The 19,102-nt window shown below is 38.4% G+C and overlaps 2 protein-coding genes across 18 annotated transcripts in view; one reads left to right on the forward strand and one right to left on the reverse strand.

Annotated features, from left to right (window-relative positions):
- Positions 1 to 5,259, forward strand: part of EML5 (EMAP like 5) — a 160,993-nt gene extending 155,734 nt beyond the window's left edge. For 3 of the 7 annotated variants that reach the window (XM_079914627.1, XM_079914630.1, XM_079914632.1), the window contains 6 exons: positions 620 to 808; positions 982 to 1,154; positions 2,811 to 2,973; positions 3,286 to 3,389; positions 4,152 to 4,305; positions 4,755 to 5,038. In XM_079914627.1, coding sequence (XP_079770753.1) covers positions 620 to 808; positions 982 to 1,154; positions 2,811 to 2,973; positions 3,286 to 3,389; positions 4,152 to 4,305; positions 4,755 to 4,907 — 936 coding nt within the window. In that variant the 3' untranslated portion in view covers positions 4,908 to 5,038. Of the gene's footprint in view, positions 1 to 132; positions 483 to 619; positions 809 to 981; positions 1,155 to 2,810; positions 2,974 to 3,285; positions 3,390 to 4,151; positions 4,306 to 4,754; positions 5,039 to 5,144 lie in introns of those variants that run through there. The other 4 variants (XM_079914629.1, XM_079914628.1, XR_013827303.1 and 1 more) reach the window with 4 other exon arrangements.
- Positions 5,260 to 8,607: 3,348 nt separating this feature from the next.
- The window catches only part of ZC3H14 (zinc finger CCCH-type containing 14), a gene marked incomplete at its 3' end in the record, with an annotated part of 39,104 nt that continues 28,609 nt past the window's right edge, over positions 8,608 to 19,102 (reverse strand). For 2 of the 11 annotated variants that reach the window (XM_079914634.1, XM_079914641.1), the window contains exons 10-16: positions 17,098 to 17,257; positions 15,901 to 16,133; positions 12,321 to 12,441; positions 11,279 to 11,415; positions 10,664 to 10,755; positions 9,736 to 9,842; positions 8,645 to 9,248 (exon numbers count right to left, since the gene is read on the reverse strand). In XM_079914634.1, the coding sequence (XP_079770760.1) occupies positions 9,242 to 9,248; positions 9,736 to 9,842; positions 10,664 to 10,755; positions 11,279 to 11,415; positions 12,321 to 12,441; positions 15,901 to 16,133; positions 17,098 to 17,257 (857 nt within the window). Of the gene's footprint in view, positions 9,249 to 9,735; positions 9,899 to 10,663; positions 10,756 to 11,278; positions 11,416 to 12,320; positions 12,442 to 15,900; positions 16,134 to 17,097; positions 17,258 to 19,102 lie in introns of those variants that run through there. The other 9 variants (XM_079914640.1, XM_079914639.1, XM_079914638.1 and 6 more) reach the window with 9 other exon arrangements.

The following is a 19,102-nucleotide window of genomic DNA, read 5'->3' on the forward strand; positions in this document are numbered from 1 at the left end:
GCCAGTAAGCGGGGACAGACCAAATATATAGGCCATCCCCAAGTTAAAGTTTTTCGATTTTAAGATGGTGCAAAAATGATACAAATTCAGTAGAAACCATATTTCGAATTTTGAATTTTTATCTTGCCCCAGCTAGTGACGTGTGGTACAATCCTCTCGTGATGCCGGGCAGCGCAGCAAGCCACAGCTCCCAGTCAGCCGCAAGGGCCAAAAATCAATTCACTTACAGCCATGCTGTCTGTACTGAGATGACCACTATGTTTTTCACTTTCAGGATAGTATTCAATAAACGACATGAGGTATCCAACACTTTATTATAAAATAGGCTTTGTGTTAGATGATTTTGCTCAACTAGAGGCTCAAGTAAGTGTCCTGAGCATGTTTAAGGTAGGCCAGGCTATCATGTTTGATAGGTTAGGTGTGTCAAATGCACTTCTAACTTATGACATTTTTAACTTATGATGGGCTTATCAGATGCAACCCCATCATAAGTTGAGGAAGATCTGTATATTTCTTATTCTAAGTCACAGTATCACATAGGCCAGAAGGTCGTTCTCATATTATTAAGAAGAGCAACTGTGGTATTCCATTAAATATATTGGCCCCACTTGTGTTTCAGGGCAAGATACTAGTAGGGACAAGGAATGCTGAAATAATTGAAGTTGGAGAGAAAAATGCAGCATGTAATATTTTAGTTAACGGTCATGTGGATGGACCTATATGGGGACTGGCGACACATCCTTCCAGGGATTTTTTCCTTTCTGCTGCAGAAGATGGGACAGTGAGACTCTGGGACATTGCTGATAAAGTAGGTATAATTTTTTTTAAAAGATGTTACAATTTCTAAGAAGCAAAGTTCTAAATTGCTAGCACTTAAAGAACTATCTCAGCATTGTGTTGAGAACTTGGGGGAGAAACTGGTTTACTTTGTAAGTACTCTGCTTAATGTAGTTCTCTGTGATTCTTTTGGTTCTTATGCAGAAGATGTTGAACAAAGTGAATTTGGGACATGCTGCTCGTACTGTGTGTTATAGCCCTGAAGGGGACATGGTGGCTATTGGAATGAAAAATGGAGAATTTATTATTTTACTTGTGAGCTCTCTAAAGATATGGGGAAAGAAGAGAGATAGACGATGTGCAATCCACGATATCAGGTTAGTCAACAAATGGAATGGTATGTCAAGGATACTCTTTAAATGACCCGGCTTGCATTTGGAAAAAAAGGTCCTTAGTGCCTGTAGCATTTCAACACATCATAAATTGTATGCTGAAATATGGCTGTCTGTATACTTAGCTACTTCTCCTTACTACATTATGAGTCCACTGGGCACCAGCCACAGTGCCTTATAATAGCAAGTATTCAGGGAATGTTTGATGAATTAGTGTCACACTGGACATGTCCAGTAAGTTCATCCTGCCAAGAATTATCTTCCATCTGCCCTTAAAAGTCTGGAAAATTAGGGACTTCCCTGGCAGTCCAGTGGTTAGGACTTGGCGCTTTCACTGCTATGGCCCGGGTTCAATCCCTAGTTAGGGAACTAGGATACCGCAAGCCGCACAGCGTGGCAAAAAAAAAAAGCCTGGAAGGGCTTCCCTGGTGGCGCAGTGGTTAAGAATCCGCCTGCCAGTGCAGGGGACACAGGTTCAAGCCCTGGTCGGGGAAGATCCCACATGCTGCAGAGCAACTAAGCCCATGCGCCACAACTACTGAGCCGTGCTCTAGAGCCCGTGAGCCACAACTACTGAGCCCGTGTGCCTAGAGCGTGTGCTCCGCAATAAGAGAAGCCACCGCAATAAGAAGCCCGCGCACCACAACAGAGAGTAGCCTCCACTCACCACATAGAGAAAGACTGCATGCAGCAACGAAGACCCAATGCAGCCCCCCCCAAAAAAGCCTGGAAAATTAAAGTTATAACCCCAAACATCTCTTAGAAAGCCTGAAAAATTAAACTTATAACCCCAAACGTCTTTTACTTCTCTTCATCTCCACTGACTATATAGTTCATTCATTTAATCCATAGTCATTGAACATCTATGCCCCAGATTATGAATTAATTAAAACTTTTCTTGAGCCTTTTTCAGTGCTTAAGCTTATATTAACAGTGGTTACCATTTACTGAGCACTTCTATGTGATCAAGATAGATTATTGAATCCAGGTCTGTCAAAAGCTTGCACTGTTTTCACCAGTAAAACCGTTTTTACAAATGAAGCCTTCCTCAGATCTTCAGTATATAAAACAGTAATTATGGCTTCCCTCAGCTCTCCAGTTTCCCAAAGGTACATCAGCAAGACTTATGGAGTATTTTCAAAAAACTGAACTGTCCCATACTGCTTTGCATCATCGATAGGCAAATAGTACTTTATTATTTTAAAATAACTTCTTCCAAGCTTCAAGTAGTATCACTTCATCTAATAACGTTACATGAGTTAAGCTGGTCTGTGTCCCTTGCTCTTAAGATATGATCTTTCCAGATGAAAGGATCCTATCGTACTGAATTATGTAATTTAGGAATATATGTAAATTGTTAGTGGCTTTTAAAAAACTGAGCTATTTTTAAAGAAATTAGGAGATGAAAATTCAGGAACCACTTAATGTTGAAGTAAAATATAAACCTTCTGTTTTATGTAACACAGACAAATATCAGTGTACACAGTTGTGACTATCAGGTAAATCTGTTTGAGGCCATATCACACATTATTTGTCTCAAATACTTATTTTTGAGAACTGAAAAGTCAGTGGTCTTAAATGTTTATACTATTTCATGTGGTCTAATGCATTTTTACATGGAATCTTTTGTTACATGTTCAGATTTAGTCCAGATTCCCGGTTTCTGGCAGTGGGTTCCAGTGAGAATTCAGTGGATTTTTATGACCTAACATTGGGTCCCACCCTTAATAGAATCAGCTACTGCAAAGACATTCCAAGCTTTGTCATTCAAATGGACTTCTCTGCAGATAGCAGACATCTCCAGGTACAGTACCAAGACTATTCGAATAGTCTTTACATTTTGTTAGTGAGTGCTTTTAAAACTCCTCAGTTCCAGAGCTTCTCAACTCTTGCCTTTTATTCACTACTATTCACTGTTTCTGCATAAATTCTTTACTAATCTATTCTTACCAGTCCTTTTCTTCATTTTTTTTGCTCACAGATTTTTGTAGTCATGTTTTAGTCTTAATATTATGTTAGAAATGTAAATCAAGTAGCACTTTGCCAGTTTACTATAAACTACTTCTGGATTTTGCCTCTCACATGATGGAATTGTTCCATTTTAATATTATGAAAGGTCTCCACTGGTTGCTATAAACGGCATGTCTATGAAGTGCCTTCAGGAAAACATCTTATGGATCAGGCTGCCATTGACAGAATTACTTGGGCTACATGGACTAGGTAAATATTTCATGTATCAGAAGGGAAGAGCTGACTGAAGGTCAGCAAGGAAAACTGGAAAATCCTATTTCTGAACAGTTAGAGCCATTCCCACTAAGGACCAGTAATTGAGTTTTAAGTTTTTGTTACCATCCTGAATTCTTCCTAAGAAGACAATGATATACTTACTCATGCTGGGACCCCTTTTGATCAAATATATTTCTATGCTTTATCAGTTCTTTTAATTAAAGGAAATCAAAGTTGTGACTTTAAAGATGCCCTGATACTTCCTTAACATAAGTAGGTTTAATAACAGACAATGAAAACATGTATTGGGTACTGTTAGGCAACTGTATTATTTCCCTGTCTAAAGGAATGCTATTGATAGCAGCTGTTAGAAATGAAACCTTATAAAATGGGTTCAAATTTGCTGGCTGTAGAACAGATAACCATGCATAACCATCAATGAAAATGAAAAATGCCATCAACACTTTTAATTTTAAGATAGTTCTATCAGTTATCATAAAGTATTAACTGACTTTATAAAGGATTAATCTATAAACCCTTAAAATTATAGAACTTCATTGAGAAAAGGTGTGTGTATCGGGGGTGAGGGAGTGCCATCCCGGCAGGTTCAGGCTTATGACAAGGTAACACCTTGTCATAACTTATTCCTGTGTTTAAATAACATAACTAGGTACTCAGAGGTTAATTACCAAGAAACTTTTTCAGTATGGTAAACCTGTGTGTGCTATGGTGGATTTTTTTATTCCTTCTCTCTAGCATTCTAGGAGATGAAGTTATGGGAATCTGGTCCAGACATGCTGAGAAAGCCGATGTCACCTGTGCCTGCGTCTCTCATTCAGGAATCAGCCTTGTAACAGGAGATGACTTTGGCATGGTTAAGTTATTTGACTTCCCATGTCCTGAAAAATTTGTAAGTTTACGTTGGGTTTAGTATTTTATGCAACTTTACTCCTGATTTAGACTTCTGATCATTAGTACTTTTTCCCACATAATAGCTAAAATGTTATTGTCTCATGATTTGAAAATACTTTTAAATTTGTGATTCTAAAATTTTCTCCAAACTTCCTAAATCCATTACTCTGAAATAAAAGCTATTAGAAATTATCTCCCCTTGCCCCCAAGCTGCGCCATCTTCGCAGACTATCCTGTGATTAGTCTTTTATCAAACCTTTAATCAGTTACCAAATTTCAAATGCTTTTCAATGCAGATCCATTACTGATTCTGAGAAAGCATTTCATCATTAGCTGTGCTCCAAACTGCTTTCTCCACAGCACTCATGATGGAGATAATAGCTCCTGATTAAGAACCTTTGACTTCTGTGTTCATCACACACCCTGAGCTTTGTTCTTGTTTTTTAGGCGAAGCACAAAAGGTTCTTGGGTCATTCACCCCATGTGACAAATATTCGATTTACCAGTGGTGATCGACATGTTATTAGTGCTGGAGGTGATGACTGCAGGTTGGTGACTTTCTCAGCCCAAGAAGAGCAGGGACTGTCTTTTACTAGTTAAGAGATTATTACTATTTCTTTGACAGGTTCAGTTTGTGGACTCAGCTAGTCATCATAAAAAGGTCGCCTAACCATATGGCTCCTTGGGGTCACATACTATGTAAATACAGAATAAAAGGAGTTGAAAGAGTAAAGTTTTTACACATGTATGATTTGAAAGCTTAATTTAAAACATTGTAAACTGTTCTGAAAATCTATAAATATAGTGAACTCACTGCAGTTCTTTCTCTGATTGCAGTTTGTTTGTCTGGAAATGTGTACATATGCCTCATTGAAAGATATGGACGCTGAGAAGACTCCATAAAGCAACAGCCTTGAGAAACCAGAACTACACAAGAGGAAAAAACCAGAACCAAACGCTGCATGGTCATGTGGTGCTAACTTAAGACTGTAACAGGGATTTATCCAAATTTGTTAAAGTAGAAAGATTGATAAGTTCAAAATATTTGTTACATGCACTAAATAACTGTCCATAATCCATACACTGCCAGATAATTACATTTCAAGGAGGGACTGAATAACTATTTGATGGTAAAAGCCACCCCCCATTTTAGGGAGGATGCAGATTTGGCAGACTTCCTGGGGAGGTTTGGGAGACAGTGCTCCTCAAAGAAATGAACCAAAACCTTAAAAATCCAACTTGGATAATTTTCTTCCTCTTTTTAGCAAAGCTTTTTCTTTTTAGAATTTATATTTTATTTTCAAGTTTCAACTGTTTAATAAAATATTTTATCCTTGTGTTCACATAAGGAAATACACCATCACCCTAAAGGATCACAGGTTTTAAAAGGCAAACATTATTTTCCCTAAGAAAACACACACAGGCTTTACTGGAGAACATGATGCTTCTTAAGCATTAATAAAGTCCTGTTTATAAGGGACATTTTTCTCCTGGAAATTTTAAATTCAGGAACAAATCCAAAGTTAGTAGTGTATGATCGCTACATTTTCATTTTTGAGCTGTCAATCTTGTGTTCAGAATTCATCCCTATAATTGAAAGAGTAAAATATGATCATGGCCTCATTAATGAAAAAGCAGTATGATGAACAGTCATTTCCAGTGGTGTACAGTTTAAGGTTTTATATAGCAATAGTATTTAACTGGCAGAGAATACTGAGTATTTAAAGATGTAGTCTAATAGAAACATTGTTTAACATGTAAACTAAAGCGTTAAGTTCACATTTACGAAGTTATACAGTTTAGTTAACTCTTGAAATAAAATTTTTATAGCCTTTTTTTTCTATTGGAAAAACTTGTTTAGTTAGATGTATGTCACCCCATCGGCTGACTTCAAAAGGAATGAAGATAGGTCCACTTGTAAAACTTGTCTATAAAAATTCCTTTTTGGTGGATTGGGGCTGAACTCTTAGATCTTTACTCCTATTCACTTTAAATGCTGCCAAAGATCAGTACTTGCCATTCAGGAACTTGCTGTTTAGCTTATCTGTAGTTTCCTGAAGACTGGAAGTTATGCAGACTGCTATTTAAAAATATATTTTTCTAAGTATGAAGAAGTTTAAGATGCTCTTTTGGTCCTATAATTTTTACTTTAATGTGTTAAATATCTTCGTAGCGTAATAGACCCCTTCTTCAGGTTTCTGGAAATCTGTTTTCTATGTGCAACACCTTGTAAATATTAAAAACAGATATGGCTGAATTTTATCATGGAAAGCCTAAGCAGTGATTGAACCTGGCCAGTTTTAAAGCTCTGAATAGCTGTGTCTGAAGGACTGATTGGGGTGTTTGTTAAGAAGCTTGAAACATTAAGGTCATTTTCTTTCATTTTTCTTATCAATGGATTCTCCTAAACTAAGCCCAATTTGAGAAAACACTAATACTAAGTTTCTATTCACGTGTATTATAAAGGAGCAGCCAATAAATTAGAGCAAAAAATTCCCATGAACCACACTCTCCTCTCCCTCTATTTTTGAGGCTGTTGCAGTTTCAAATTTTCCTTCTGAGTCAAGTTCACCTGCTTTTGGCTAAAGAGAAATTCCAGTTCCTTTACAGTGCCGGTAGAAACTCAACTATAACCTTAAGCAAATAAACTATATAGGATAAAATTGCTTCCACTGCATTTTTGTTCTTCCCAGTGGCCAACCTGATAAGCCAGCCTGAATCACTGTTGTCAGTTTCCCGATTAAAGGTCACGTTGATTTTAAGTAGTCATCCCACAGCCACCTTGCTTATAGCAGCCATCAACTACGGGAAGGTGAATAACCACAGTAGGCCATGTAGATTATGACCTATGTTTTTTTAACCCAGAGAATTACTTCTGTGTGCAGTATTTGACTAAACTCCCGAATTTGTAACCTGAGCCTTCTCCTAGCACCTTTAGTCCTGTTTCTGGCAGATGCATGCCAGAGCACCCTCTGCACCCTGGTTCCATTGTGGAATGCTAGCCACGTCTGTTCCCTTATTTTTGGTGATCTTTTTCGATGATGGTTCATTTTGGACCAAGTTACCCAACAGATATTTTAGAGTCAACCTTAGCTTGCCCATAAACCATAGCAACTGAAGGAAAAAACTCTTAAATGTGTCTCCAGGCTGTGTCTATTAAATAGCAAAAAAACAATCTGATTTTAGCATGTTTTTATTTCCCTGTAAAATGGCTGAACTAAAACCACTTTAAGCTCTTGTTTCCCAGTTACGTTCTTTACAGTGAAATTATGAGAATGCAACTATACTCCATTTATAAGTAATGATACTAAAAAGTCTGTTTAAATTTCTGGAAATACAATTTAAATCAAATTTCTTCTGCACAGATGTAAAGCATCTCAAGTAAGTTAACACTGGAATGAAAAAATACCTTCAATTCAATGAAGAAAACTTTTTAGAATGAAGTGGAATTGTCATTCATTTCACCCAAGCCTAACTAACTACATGATTGATAGCTTTATGCATGCTCTTGTGTGCACTGTCTTTTTCTAATGTTTCAAGTCTTATAAGCACAGCAAAGTGCAACTTAAAAGAAAGACTTTAAGTGCAACTTTAATAACTGGATAATTCTTTCTTCTCTCAATGGAAAAGAGATGGCCACAAGGCTGCTGGTTTTAGGCTCTGAAACGTGGACTTTTACATACGTAGTTTTATTATCCCTTGGGTATATGACTAAGCAAGTCAATGAACTTTTTTTTTAATAGTTTAATTTGGTCCTGAGAATATTTTGAGTCTTTACTATCCCTTTTGCATTAACTCTTTTCTAACCAACTTTTAGCTTTACTTTTTTAAAAAACTACATCGTCTTTAAAATCAGTGATCCGTTATTTAACTCTAAAGCATTGGACACTTCTTGCCTTAACAGTTTTAAAACCACATATACAAAAGCCTATTTTCATTCAGTATTCCAAAAGTTTAGTCCTATTTTGCAGTTTACCCATCTGATCTCTGTAATTATACAGTCTGTCATTTAAAAAAATCTAACTTTTACATTTAAAAAATTATCTTCAGTAGTAACTATATTTTCTGTGGAGTTAGTTACTTCTTAGAATGTTATTTTTCAGAATGTGAGAATATATATGTATAGCTATAACCTTGTGAGTTTAAAGTTTGTTCTGATACCTTATGTATATACTTGTAAAAAATATTTTGTATAATTTTGTGATAATGTAGATCCCAAAATATTTATTTAAAAAACATATGTTAACAGTAAATGAAGGCATTTTAAGGAACTGTTCCTATTTTTTGCCCTTGCCATTCCAACTGTTTCACCCTACACGCCCCAGCTCACTCATCCTTTCTCAGAAAGCAAGGGACTGAGATATTTGGGAACCATTTACCAAAGCAGCAGTCAACCCAAGAAGCTTGTGTTATCATGTTTTTCATACTAAATTCACTTTAAAAGTCAGGCTGAATAACTGTCTTAAGCCACCTCAACACTTTGGGCCACTCCTGTTTTCAGAGTCAAAGAAAACAGCAATCCAACTTTTGGAAGAAGGACAATGCCCTCATACATCTCTCTACACACATAGCAACGCTGTAGCCTGAAACTGGATTATCAGTACTAACAATGATATCACCAACATTGTAAATGCTGATACTTGAACACAGCAGTTTCACACACAAACATGCCTCAAATGTTTTAATAGAATTCATCTTCTCCTGAAACTATCTTTCCATAGTCAAAACAAAACAACAAAAAAAACACCCAATGTTAAAATCACTTAATAAACGTACAAACTTGAAAAATTAGACACTTCAGATAGGCAATAAACTTCATTATTATGAAAGCAATATATTCCAAGTTTCAAAGATTTGACAAATTCTGTAGAATGTCTTTCATCAGTAATGGAAACTTTCAAACTCCACAGTCTTCTGCCAAGTAGGACTGGGTGTCATTCACTGAATAAAAAAAAACCAAAAATTTTTTCAATTAACTGCTTTCATTAACATCAGTTAAGAGAAGTTGTGTTTTTTCAGACAATGAATATTTGGTTCTAATACTAACATATGCATTTAAATTTACAGGCCACAGTAAAAATATTTTGAAATTTACTTTCAATGTTTTACAATTACTAATGTCTAAGAAAACTGATGTGAGATTTGTAAGCAGTATAACTCTTGAAGGCCTTAAGTTTATGTTCACATAGTATGTTCAGAAGTTAAAGAAAAATCTGATGTGGAGATGATCTAGGTACACAAGCAACTGCTGAATGAAACAAAATTTGGTTTATGTAGTAGATTATTTTTCCAAAGGACCCTTAATTGAACAGCAGAGAAAAACCAAAGTGATTAAGTTTCCCCCAAATTTGTATGCTTATAAATTTAAGAAACTAGATACTAGAAAAGCATTTGAAGTGACATTAGAAAAACTGATGTTAACCTTTACCTGGTTTGAGGTCGAATCCATTTCAAGGCATGTCGTGGTGGTACAGTAATGGTGGGATGATAAAATGTGCAGTCAGGTCTTGTACACTGAGTGTTAAATCTGCAGTGCTAAGGAGAGAGAATAGTTTCAGCATCTGCAAAGCTAATACAAAAAACACAGCAATCTGAGATGACAGTAACCAGCCCACCATAAGGTTAATGGGGCAGCAGAGATGATCTGCAACTTCCGCTTTAATACACCACTGAAGCCCTGAAAAATGGACCCCCACCAAGACACAAAATCCTAATGAAAGAATAACAGCAAGTTAAGTTTCAAAAGGGACTTTAGTATGTAATACAAACTGCCTCTCATCAATGTACTAACCACCTTGCACATACTGCTCAACATCCCTTATATTTTACCCCCATCTGTGCCCAACTGCAGTTGGGGAAGTAAAGGCCTTTCGTACGGTTTCCAGACTGCTATTCCAAAGAGAAGATGATTCATGCTGAGCAACTAAACAGCTGGAGACACATCAACCAATCTTTAGTACCCAGACAATTAAAACCATGGTAGAAGTATGGATGGTATCATTAAATACTACTGGATTTCATCATCTCAGTTCTGGCATGGGGGCTGCGGGAGGGGGAACACACACAGGGGCAAAGAAGAATGGAAAGTGACCGGCGAAAGTGAGCTTCATTCTCCTAAGAGATTAGGCTACTGACATTAAATCGGTTCAGACAGCTTGGCCTAATGGGCCAGACGCGGGCTCAGGGACAACTAAGGAATAACTTAAAGATCTTAAAAACCATAACATGAACTCTAACAAAAATGTTAAACGTTGGGGGCTGGGGGAAGGAAGACAGTATAGTTTGCTAGTGACCTTACAAGCTCAGAATTGAGAAGTTACCACTAAATTCATTTTTGGGAAAATTAAAGTTCTTACTTTTGGATGATAGAAGGGACATTCCATTTTCTTACAAGCAGGGAAGTAACGGCAGAGCTGACTACTAGAAGGTGGTGCTGGTGTTGTAACTGCTGACAAAAATAAGGACAAAGGTGAAATTTATTGGCAAAATAATTTTTAATGCAGTCTGCTGATATTTTTATGGGACCCACTTTTAAGTTAAAACACAAGATTTATATATTCATTAGTTAAAATAAAATACTTCAGGGTTTCCCTGGTGGCACAGTGGTTGGGAGTCTGCCTGCCGATGCAGGGGACACAGGTTCGTGCCCCAGTCCGGGAAGATCCCACATGCCGCAGAGTGGCTGGGCCCATGAACCATGGCCGCTGAGCCTGCGCGTCCGGAGCCTGTGCTCCGCAACGGGAGAGGCCACAGCAGTGAGAGGCCCGCGTACCACAAAAAAAAAAACCAAAAAAAACAAAAAAACTTTAGAATACTATAGGATGGGTACACTTGTTCTTTAAAGATTAGTTAGAATAACTGATTATGGCACAATGATTTCTGAAACTATTCCTTGTTTTTCTTTTTAATTCAGTTTATAGTCACAAAATGTCATTTTTCACCCAAATGTAGTAGGGCACAAAGTCACCAACCTGGTTTTGGAGGCAGTACTGGAATTCTTCTACTCATATGAGTGAAGGGACACTCTGGTTTAGTACATTTTGCATCATATTTACAATTTGGATGAACAAACAAACATTTTTCAGCGAATTTACAATTGGGGAAGGCTCTATAAAACAAAAAGACATATTTCTCACATTTAATCTCCTCAATGCATTACTAGTTTTTCGTAGAGAGAGTCCATTATACTCCTAATTTCATCACTACTTGTTTTGAGAAACACAGAAGTAACAGAAAAAAAAGGAAACTCCATTTCTAAATGATGCCAGATATCAAAACAGGACACAACTGTCTATTCCAAAGCCTGGGGTAATTGGTAATTCAACTCAAGCCAAGCCACCATGAAAGGTAGAAGGGTTTTTTGTGATCATAAGAAACACCACTTACTCTCTAATTAAGGTCTATGTAACACTGTATGGAGTAAACTCAATTTATGTGAGCACAACATATATGCAAGGCACCATACTATGAGGAAAAAAAAAAATGAGACATCCTATGGTCTCCCTCTATATGCACATCCATAAAATTCTCACATCAAAATTTCCTTAAAGTTAAAACATGATGAGATTCCACCTACAGGACCAAAAAAAAAAAAAAAATTCATCTCTCAAAGCTCACTCCACAGAACCAGCCAGCTAGCAAGCAAAAATTATACTGAAGTCCAGAATATTTTCTCATTACCTATTAACTAATTTTTTCCCCAAAGTCTTAAAATCTGTGTGTGAACACAATGCAAACTGGGGCGGTTACCATATACCCATCTCCTTAAGTGTACAGAATCCTCAAGGAAACCCAGGAATTTCAGTATCTCAAGGTATGAGGCCCAAAGAAGCCTCCTCCTACCTCCGCCACCAAATACACACAGACACAAGCGAATGCTGTCCTGCGAGCGCCGGAGTAAGTATCACTGCTGCATTTAGTTGTAGAACTCAAACTTGTCCACAGAAAAGAACAAACAAAAGTCAGCTGTATCTAGAATTAACCTGAAAACAGAATTAGTGCGCTGCTACTCACTTGCAAGGCGACACAGGATGATGGTAAGCACACTCATCCCCATTTTTACAGGCAGGCCAGTACTTGCAGCGCTCCAAAAGCTTTTCTGGTTTCTGTGCCACACTCAGTTCACTCATCTCAGCTACAAAGGTAAACAAATTAAAAGGATCTCATTAATTCTGATCAATTCAGGGACATGGCACCTTTAATAAATTTCCCTCAAAACCCAGTCTTACAATCTTATGTTCTTCTACGTGTATAAGTTACACAAAATAAATGAGTCCAATTAATTTGATTAACACGGATACTAGAATCCTATAAAAGATTACTAGGAAGTAGACTACGGTTTTCACTGTGAAGAGTAAAGTGGACAGTGATGCTGCAACTAGAGCCAAGTTCTCACCGAAAAATTCTCTCAAAATTATCTCAGCTGAATTAAGTATAAAACAGGAAAGAATGTCAAATAGGGAGCCAATAAAATGAAATGAGAACTGAGCACACCAGGTGATAAAAAATGTGAACTAATTCTCATATTCAGGTTAAGATGATAAGTGTCTCAATACAAGTATTCCCACTCGCTGAGGTATGTGCAGTTTTCTAAGTCCAGGTGATAACTTCACATCAATGTATAAAGGGAAGAAAAGATTTTTGCTTAAAATGAGTCACAAATGTCATAACCTACAGGGACCTGGCAGATCACCTAACAGAGTGAGGCTGGCTGGGTGTAAGGTGATCAAATGGCAGAAAGCCTCTTGGAGGAAACAGAGGTTCGGAAGAGCAGCCCAAAGAGCTGTGTGTGACCACCCATGGCGCTCACTGCCGCTCCACTCAGGAGGCCATGTCCCAGATACAATGTCAACTACTATGACGTGGGAAAATGGAACTAGTGTTGCCAGACTGCCTCCCAATTCAGGAAGCCAAAGACCTTTTTATATGATATCTAAATTTTATTTTATTTTTTGGCCAGGCTGTGCGGCATTCAGTATCTTAGCTCCCCAACCAGGGATCGAACCCATGCCCCCTACAGTGGAAGTGCAGACTCCTAACCACTGGACTGCCAAGAAATTCCCCTATGAGATCTAAATTTTAAATGCTAGCAACTAATTGAAACTTAAAACACAGAATAAACCAAATAAAATTACACCTGAAGGCCATAAGCTGCCAGCTTCTGGCCCAAGACACCCTAGCCAAAAAAACAAAGAATCAAGGGTGTTACATATTATGGTTCGTATTCATGTTCATCAGAGCAAACAGCACTTCAAGCACATCACCTAGTCCTCCTGCAGCTGCAATTTGGCTCTGTCACTTACTGGCTGAACTAGACACTTTGGGCATGTGTTATCCAACATCTCTGAACAACTGTTTCCTCATCTATACCAAGAGAAAATAATGTCTTCCTTAAGAGTTTCATGATTTAATGGAAAGAAGAATGTAAAACAGGCAACCAATCAAAACCAAACAACGCAACAGCCAGTATCAGGAGTACTCATTGTTGTAGTGACCCAACCTCGGTCTTCATGAAGGAGAACAAGGCACACAAATCCCGTCCTGAAGCCCAGCTAGGAGCATAATCAGACAGCTATCAGGACTGTGCCTGACGAATTTTCCATGCTACTTTAAAAACAGTAAAATTTATTATTTAGCTCCAGGATATAAAAGTATCCAATATGATAGTGTGGAAGGAGGAGTTTTCTCCACTTTTAAATTTTTTTGTGTGTAACTCCTGCAGAGAAAATATGTTTTACCATCCCCTCCTAAAGAACATACTTTAAACCCATATACATGAGAATGCAGACCATGTGAAAGAAGTTAAGAGAATACCCAAGAGCAGGTTGGCTGGAAAATGGAGTAAAGTTGCTAGATCTCATGAGCAATATTAAAGAAGTTAAACACTTTACAAGGAAACTATCTTTCTGATGAAAAAATTACATCATATATACACAAAGGTCACAATGCTGGTTTTCCCTAACATTTACTTCATAAGCTATTAAAACTCTTCCTATTTAAGTTTTAAGAGGCAAATTCACTTTTTATTGCAAGCTATAAAATCTGTGCTGCCATAGAAGGCCAGTGGGAGCGGCTTGAAACACATGCTGCTGTTGGGGGCCTCCTTGAAACACTCAACAGAAGCCACCAAAAGCAATTACCAAGTTTCAACCTCCCTACTTGGAGGTGGAGAGCAAGAGAGACCAGAGCCTCTTTGTGGAGTTTTTCCAGCCTCACTTATGTCCTAACTACCATTACAAAGCTTCATCTTTGAGCAGCCATGAAAAATTGAGAGTCCCAGATCAAAGCAATGGTAAAGAAGGCTCACCACTCATCACAGTTGTCTCCATAACGGCCACAGCACTTGTGTAACCCAGGCAAGAATTTCTACTAACATGTTATTTAGATTGTCACTGCTATGACACGTATACCAATAAAGCCTAACGTGGACATCTACATTTAAACAAAATTAGACCCTAACACACCAAAAATTAAACTACCAAACTGAAAACCAAAGTACTAAAAACACCAGAATCTTCTCTTATTTTAGACAAATATATACAGGATCAAGAAATCTGGACTGCCTGATTACTATAGTTCTTACCACCTTGGTTAACATGTACAACTTTTCTTCCTTTCAAAGAAAGGTCAAATATTTCAACTCCCTCCACCAATCAAAACCATGACACTACACTACTGACTCACAGCAGAAAAAGCCCTCAGTTAAAGATAACAGCACCATCTCCTTTGCTCAGTCATGATCTCCCCCTGAAGGCTATTTTTAGCGACTGAAAAAGGTATTTGGTACATTTTCGTATCTCTACCAAAAGAGGATTACTTTGCAAAAATATCAAAACCCATTATTGTTTTTTCTTTGATACTCTTCATATTTAAGATTCAGTAACTGTCTCCCCTGCCAATGAAGGTGTCCCTAAAATTTTTACAAGCTATGAGGAGCATGATTATCATTCTCTAGCATGAATGAAAATGCTCAGTGGCACTGCACCTGCCACTGGTGTCCAGTGAGAGAAGCACTGATAAGAAATGCCTAAAAGCATGCTGCTATCTGAACTGAGTTCACCTGATTTCCAGTAACTACTATGCCTCTATATCAATTAATTTAAACATAAGGTCTTTTCTAAACTTCCAAGAAGTATTTTGACAGATTAGTGAGAAACTCCTTTCAAGGGAATTTCACTGAGGTAGAAATAGCATCGAAATCCAAATTGACTTTTCTGTCAAGCTAATTACGAGAGACTACTGCTGGTTCAAGTGGAAAGTAACAAGTATAGTTTCTAAATGGGAAAAAAAGGTAAACAAGGCACCAAGAACGATGGTTCATCCTTTAACAAGTATATTGAAGAGGTATTTTTTGGCTTCCATGGCTGAACTCCATTTTAGCACTGGAATAACAGCCCACTTATGGAACACATAAGGGACAAACAGTCTCAAATTTAACTGGTCATTTTGTCTGAGAGAAGGAAAAAGGCCACTACTGAATTATAAATAAAAGCAAGGCCTACAACCAATATTCATTCAAGGTTGAGAAACATGTCAAAGACATCCTTCACAATGACAGCACCCTGAGAAGGGAAAGTCTGAGCTCCCAACACACCGTTTGTAAAGCTACCATCTGGGTCCTCAAGCTGCCTGCTCAGCAAGTGCAACTGCTGTGGGTGGAGGAGACCCGCGAGTCCCTCGTGTGAGGCTGCAGTGTGGTGTGCGGGTCTCATTCCTTCAAAGCTCATGTCCTCCTCTTGATCTGACATGTATCCTGGGGGGCTGGGGACACCATCCAGCGTCACTATAAACTTGGGACTTGCAGGTTTATCTGGTTGTACAAGATCTCTGCCAGACAGATAGAAAATACCATAGAATTAGGGAAACACGCACAAAAAGCCAAGCCTCCTAGAGTGCTCTTCAACAGAATTATCAGTCCCTTCCTTGGTTTGCGGTTTCTTCATTAACAAAAAAGACTTGGTAGGACTTACAGGTACAGCATCAGTGGATTCCTGCTAACACACAATGACTACGGCCAATCACTGCAGCATCAACACCACCGACCCTTCAGGCTGCTCTCAGGGCAATCTCCCCTCAACCCTGACCCCTGGCATCCGTTTGACCTTCATAGGGTCAAATGGAAATAAACGGAGAAACCAGCATCTATGCTCAGAACACAGAGCCAGCAGTTCTATATTTACACTGATTTTATTAACTCTATGTTTGTTTCTTTACAGAACATTCAGTCCATTATCTAAGGAAATAATCACCCCAACCCAATCTGCTAACTCTCTGGTTAGACTTCCTGATTTTGATCACCTGGCTTTTTAAATTTCATTTCCTGAATGTGCATAAAGAAAAGAATCTCTTCAGATTCTTTTTTTTTTTTTTTTGTGCGGGCCTCTCACCGTCGCAGTATCTCCCGCTGAGGAGCACAGGCTCCAGACGCACAGGCTCCGCGGCATGTGGGATCTTCCCGGTCCGGGGCATGAACCCACGTTCCCTGCATTGGCAGGCGGATTCCCAACCACTGCGACACCAGGGAAGCCCCTCTTAAGATTCTTAAGGATCTCTTAAGAAAAGAGCTAAATCATATACTGACTTATTTGCAGGATAATGGATTTCTGAATAAGAAAGATGAACTGGAGTTTTTGAAAACTGGATGTGCCTTATGATACATGGCCTAACTACAGAATCAATAAAGCACTCTACACTGGGGGCTAGGATGGGGAGGGGGGAAGCTGGGAACTAAAGGTTAACCTCCACTTCTAATCAACACAAATTAGCTACACAAGAAAAAGAAACCATCTACCGTGTCTGCATAAGGTGTCCTGAAAGTACCCGAAGGGTATCTGCAGTCTTCATCCCCGACTCTTGGTTTGGTGCCACTACTATTTCCTCAGACAGCTTTGGCTTCTTCAGAATAAATGATCTTGTGTCTGCATGGACCATGGATTCCATGTCATAGTAATCTGAGCCAAAAAAATTGGCCACAAATGTTTACTTTTGAATATACCTTGCATTCCCAACATCACACACGTGAGAAGAATGTCAATCTTTTATATATTTGTAATTATTTTCAAAGGAAAATTACAATGGTTCTACTCAGGAATAAGGCTGCAATTCTATGCCAAACATCTTTTCAAAGAAGTCAAGTTTTCCTTTCCTCATACAGCATATTATCAAGGCATTCTAATGAACACTTCCTGCCTACAGTATAGAAAGGTTCTTCCATGAGGCATCTAATGGGATATTATTAACAATAAAACTTACTTAAGTACAACAATATTTTCTAAAAACATAAAGAATAGAGACTCTTAATGCACCCTAGAATGATACCAAGGCTGTTTTAAAAAAAACAATCTTTCTAAAATCTGTTTTGTTCATTTTGCACACTTACAGAGCAGAACATACCCTGATGAAAAGAATACAACTGGCATAATTTCTGCCTGGTTGTAGATGGACTACTTTGAAAGGGAATTCTAAGATGAACTGACATTGTTAAAAATACAGCAAGGAAAACTGACCTTTAATGTAAGCAGCCACAGATCACATCATCTACGATATGATTTTTAAGCTAAACTACTTTATACAATACACCAAGCCCTGGAGCCCAGGATGCAGTTGGTTGACCTATCAATAGGCAATCAACAGAATGAAGTTAGTAAGTCACAATTCTCTTAAAATTACCAGGGAAATAACAGAAACCAAAATTCACAGGATATTTATTCACGTTCATTCACTGAACAAACTGAACATGTGAGAGCACTGTGCTAGGTACACAAAGAAAAAATAGAAAAATAGATGTATACATAATTTCAGAACAGCATGCCCCAAAAGGTGATCCAAAAGAGGTATGAACAAAGTGTTGGGAGAATACAAAGTAACCTACTCCGGCTGGGAAATCAAGGAAAAGTTTACAGAGAAAAAAAAAAAAGCTTACAGAGGATGAACATTTGAAGCAGGTATTAAAGGAATGATCAGGAATAAACTAAGAGGGAGAGAGAACTGGAGAATAGAGCATTTCAGGCAGAGTCACTGGAGAAAGGCAGGGGCTCTCCTAGGGACACGGTGAGAAACGTGGTGTGACTGGAGGGGTATGCGGAGGGCTGAGTAGGTAAGTGGCAAGAAGGCTGAGGCGTAAAGGATCTTGTATGTGCCAATGAGTTTGGAATCTGGTCTAGAAGAAGTAAGTAATCCAGAGAGTTTTCTAAGTAGGGAAGTGACATGAGCAAGTTGGTTTTTGGAAAAACACAGTGGCAGGAATGGACTGGAGTCCCAGATCTCAGCTATGAGGCTTCTTCCCAAGAGAGACGGAGAGACTCCGAAATACCAGATTCTCACCCTTTGTCCTCTCCTCACACACATCAGAGGAAGAGGAGACACATTCCACACTCGAATTGGCACTAGACTTCACAGCAGATGCATTTTCAACTACCGTCCCAGGAAGGAGGCAAACCTGCTTTCCCCTGCAAGGGCAGGAGAAACAGTAAGACAAGTGTAGGAAGAGAGGCTTGTCCTTGAAGCAGGACAGGAGAAAGAACAGTTTTAAAAGAGAGCAAAGATAAATTTCAATTTTAGATTTCTTTAGTTTGAGGATTTTGTGGGACACTCAGGTGTTTAGAAAGAAGTTGAAAATTCAGATTCGAGACTATCAGGAGGGGGAGAGAAGTAAGAGAAGCGGAGTCGAAGCTGAAGGTGAAATGAGGACATTTGATAAACTGCACATAGTTGGCGCTGCCGTCTTCTCACTGAATCCTCACAGGGAGCCTGGGAAGCAGGTTTTCGTCCATGTTACAGACGACCACTTTGCAATT

The sequence above is a fragment of the Stenella coeruleoalba genome, assembly GCF_951394435.1.
Source record: "Stenella coeruleoalba genome assembly, chromosome: 2".
Taxonomy (NCBI): Eukaryota; Metazoa; Chordata; class Mammalia; order Artiodactyla; family Delphinidae; genus Stenella; species Stenella coeruleoalba.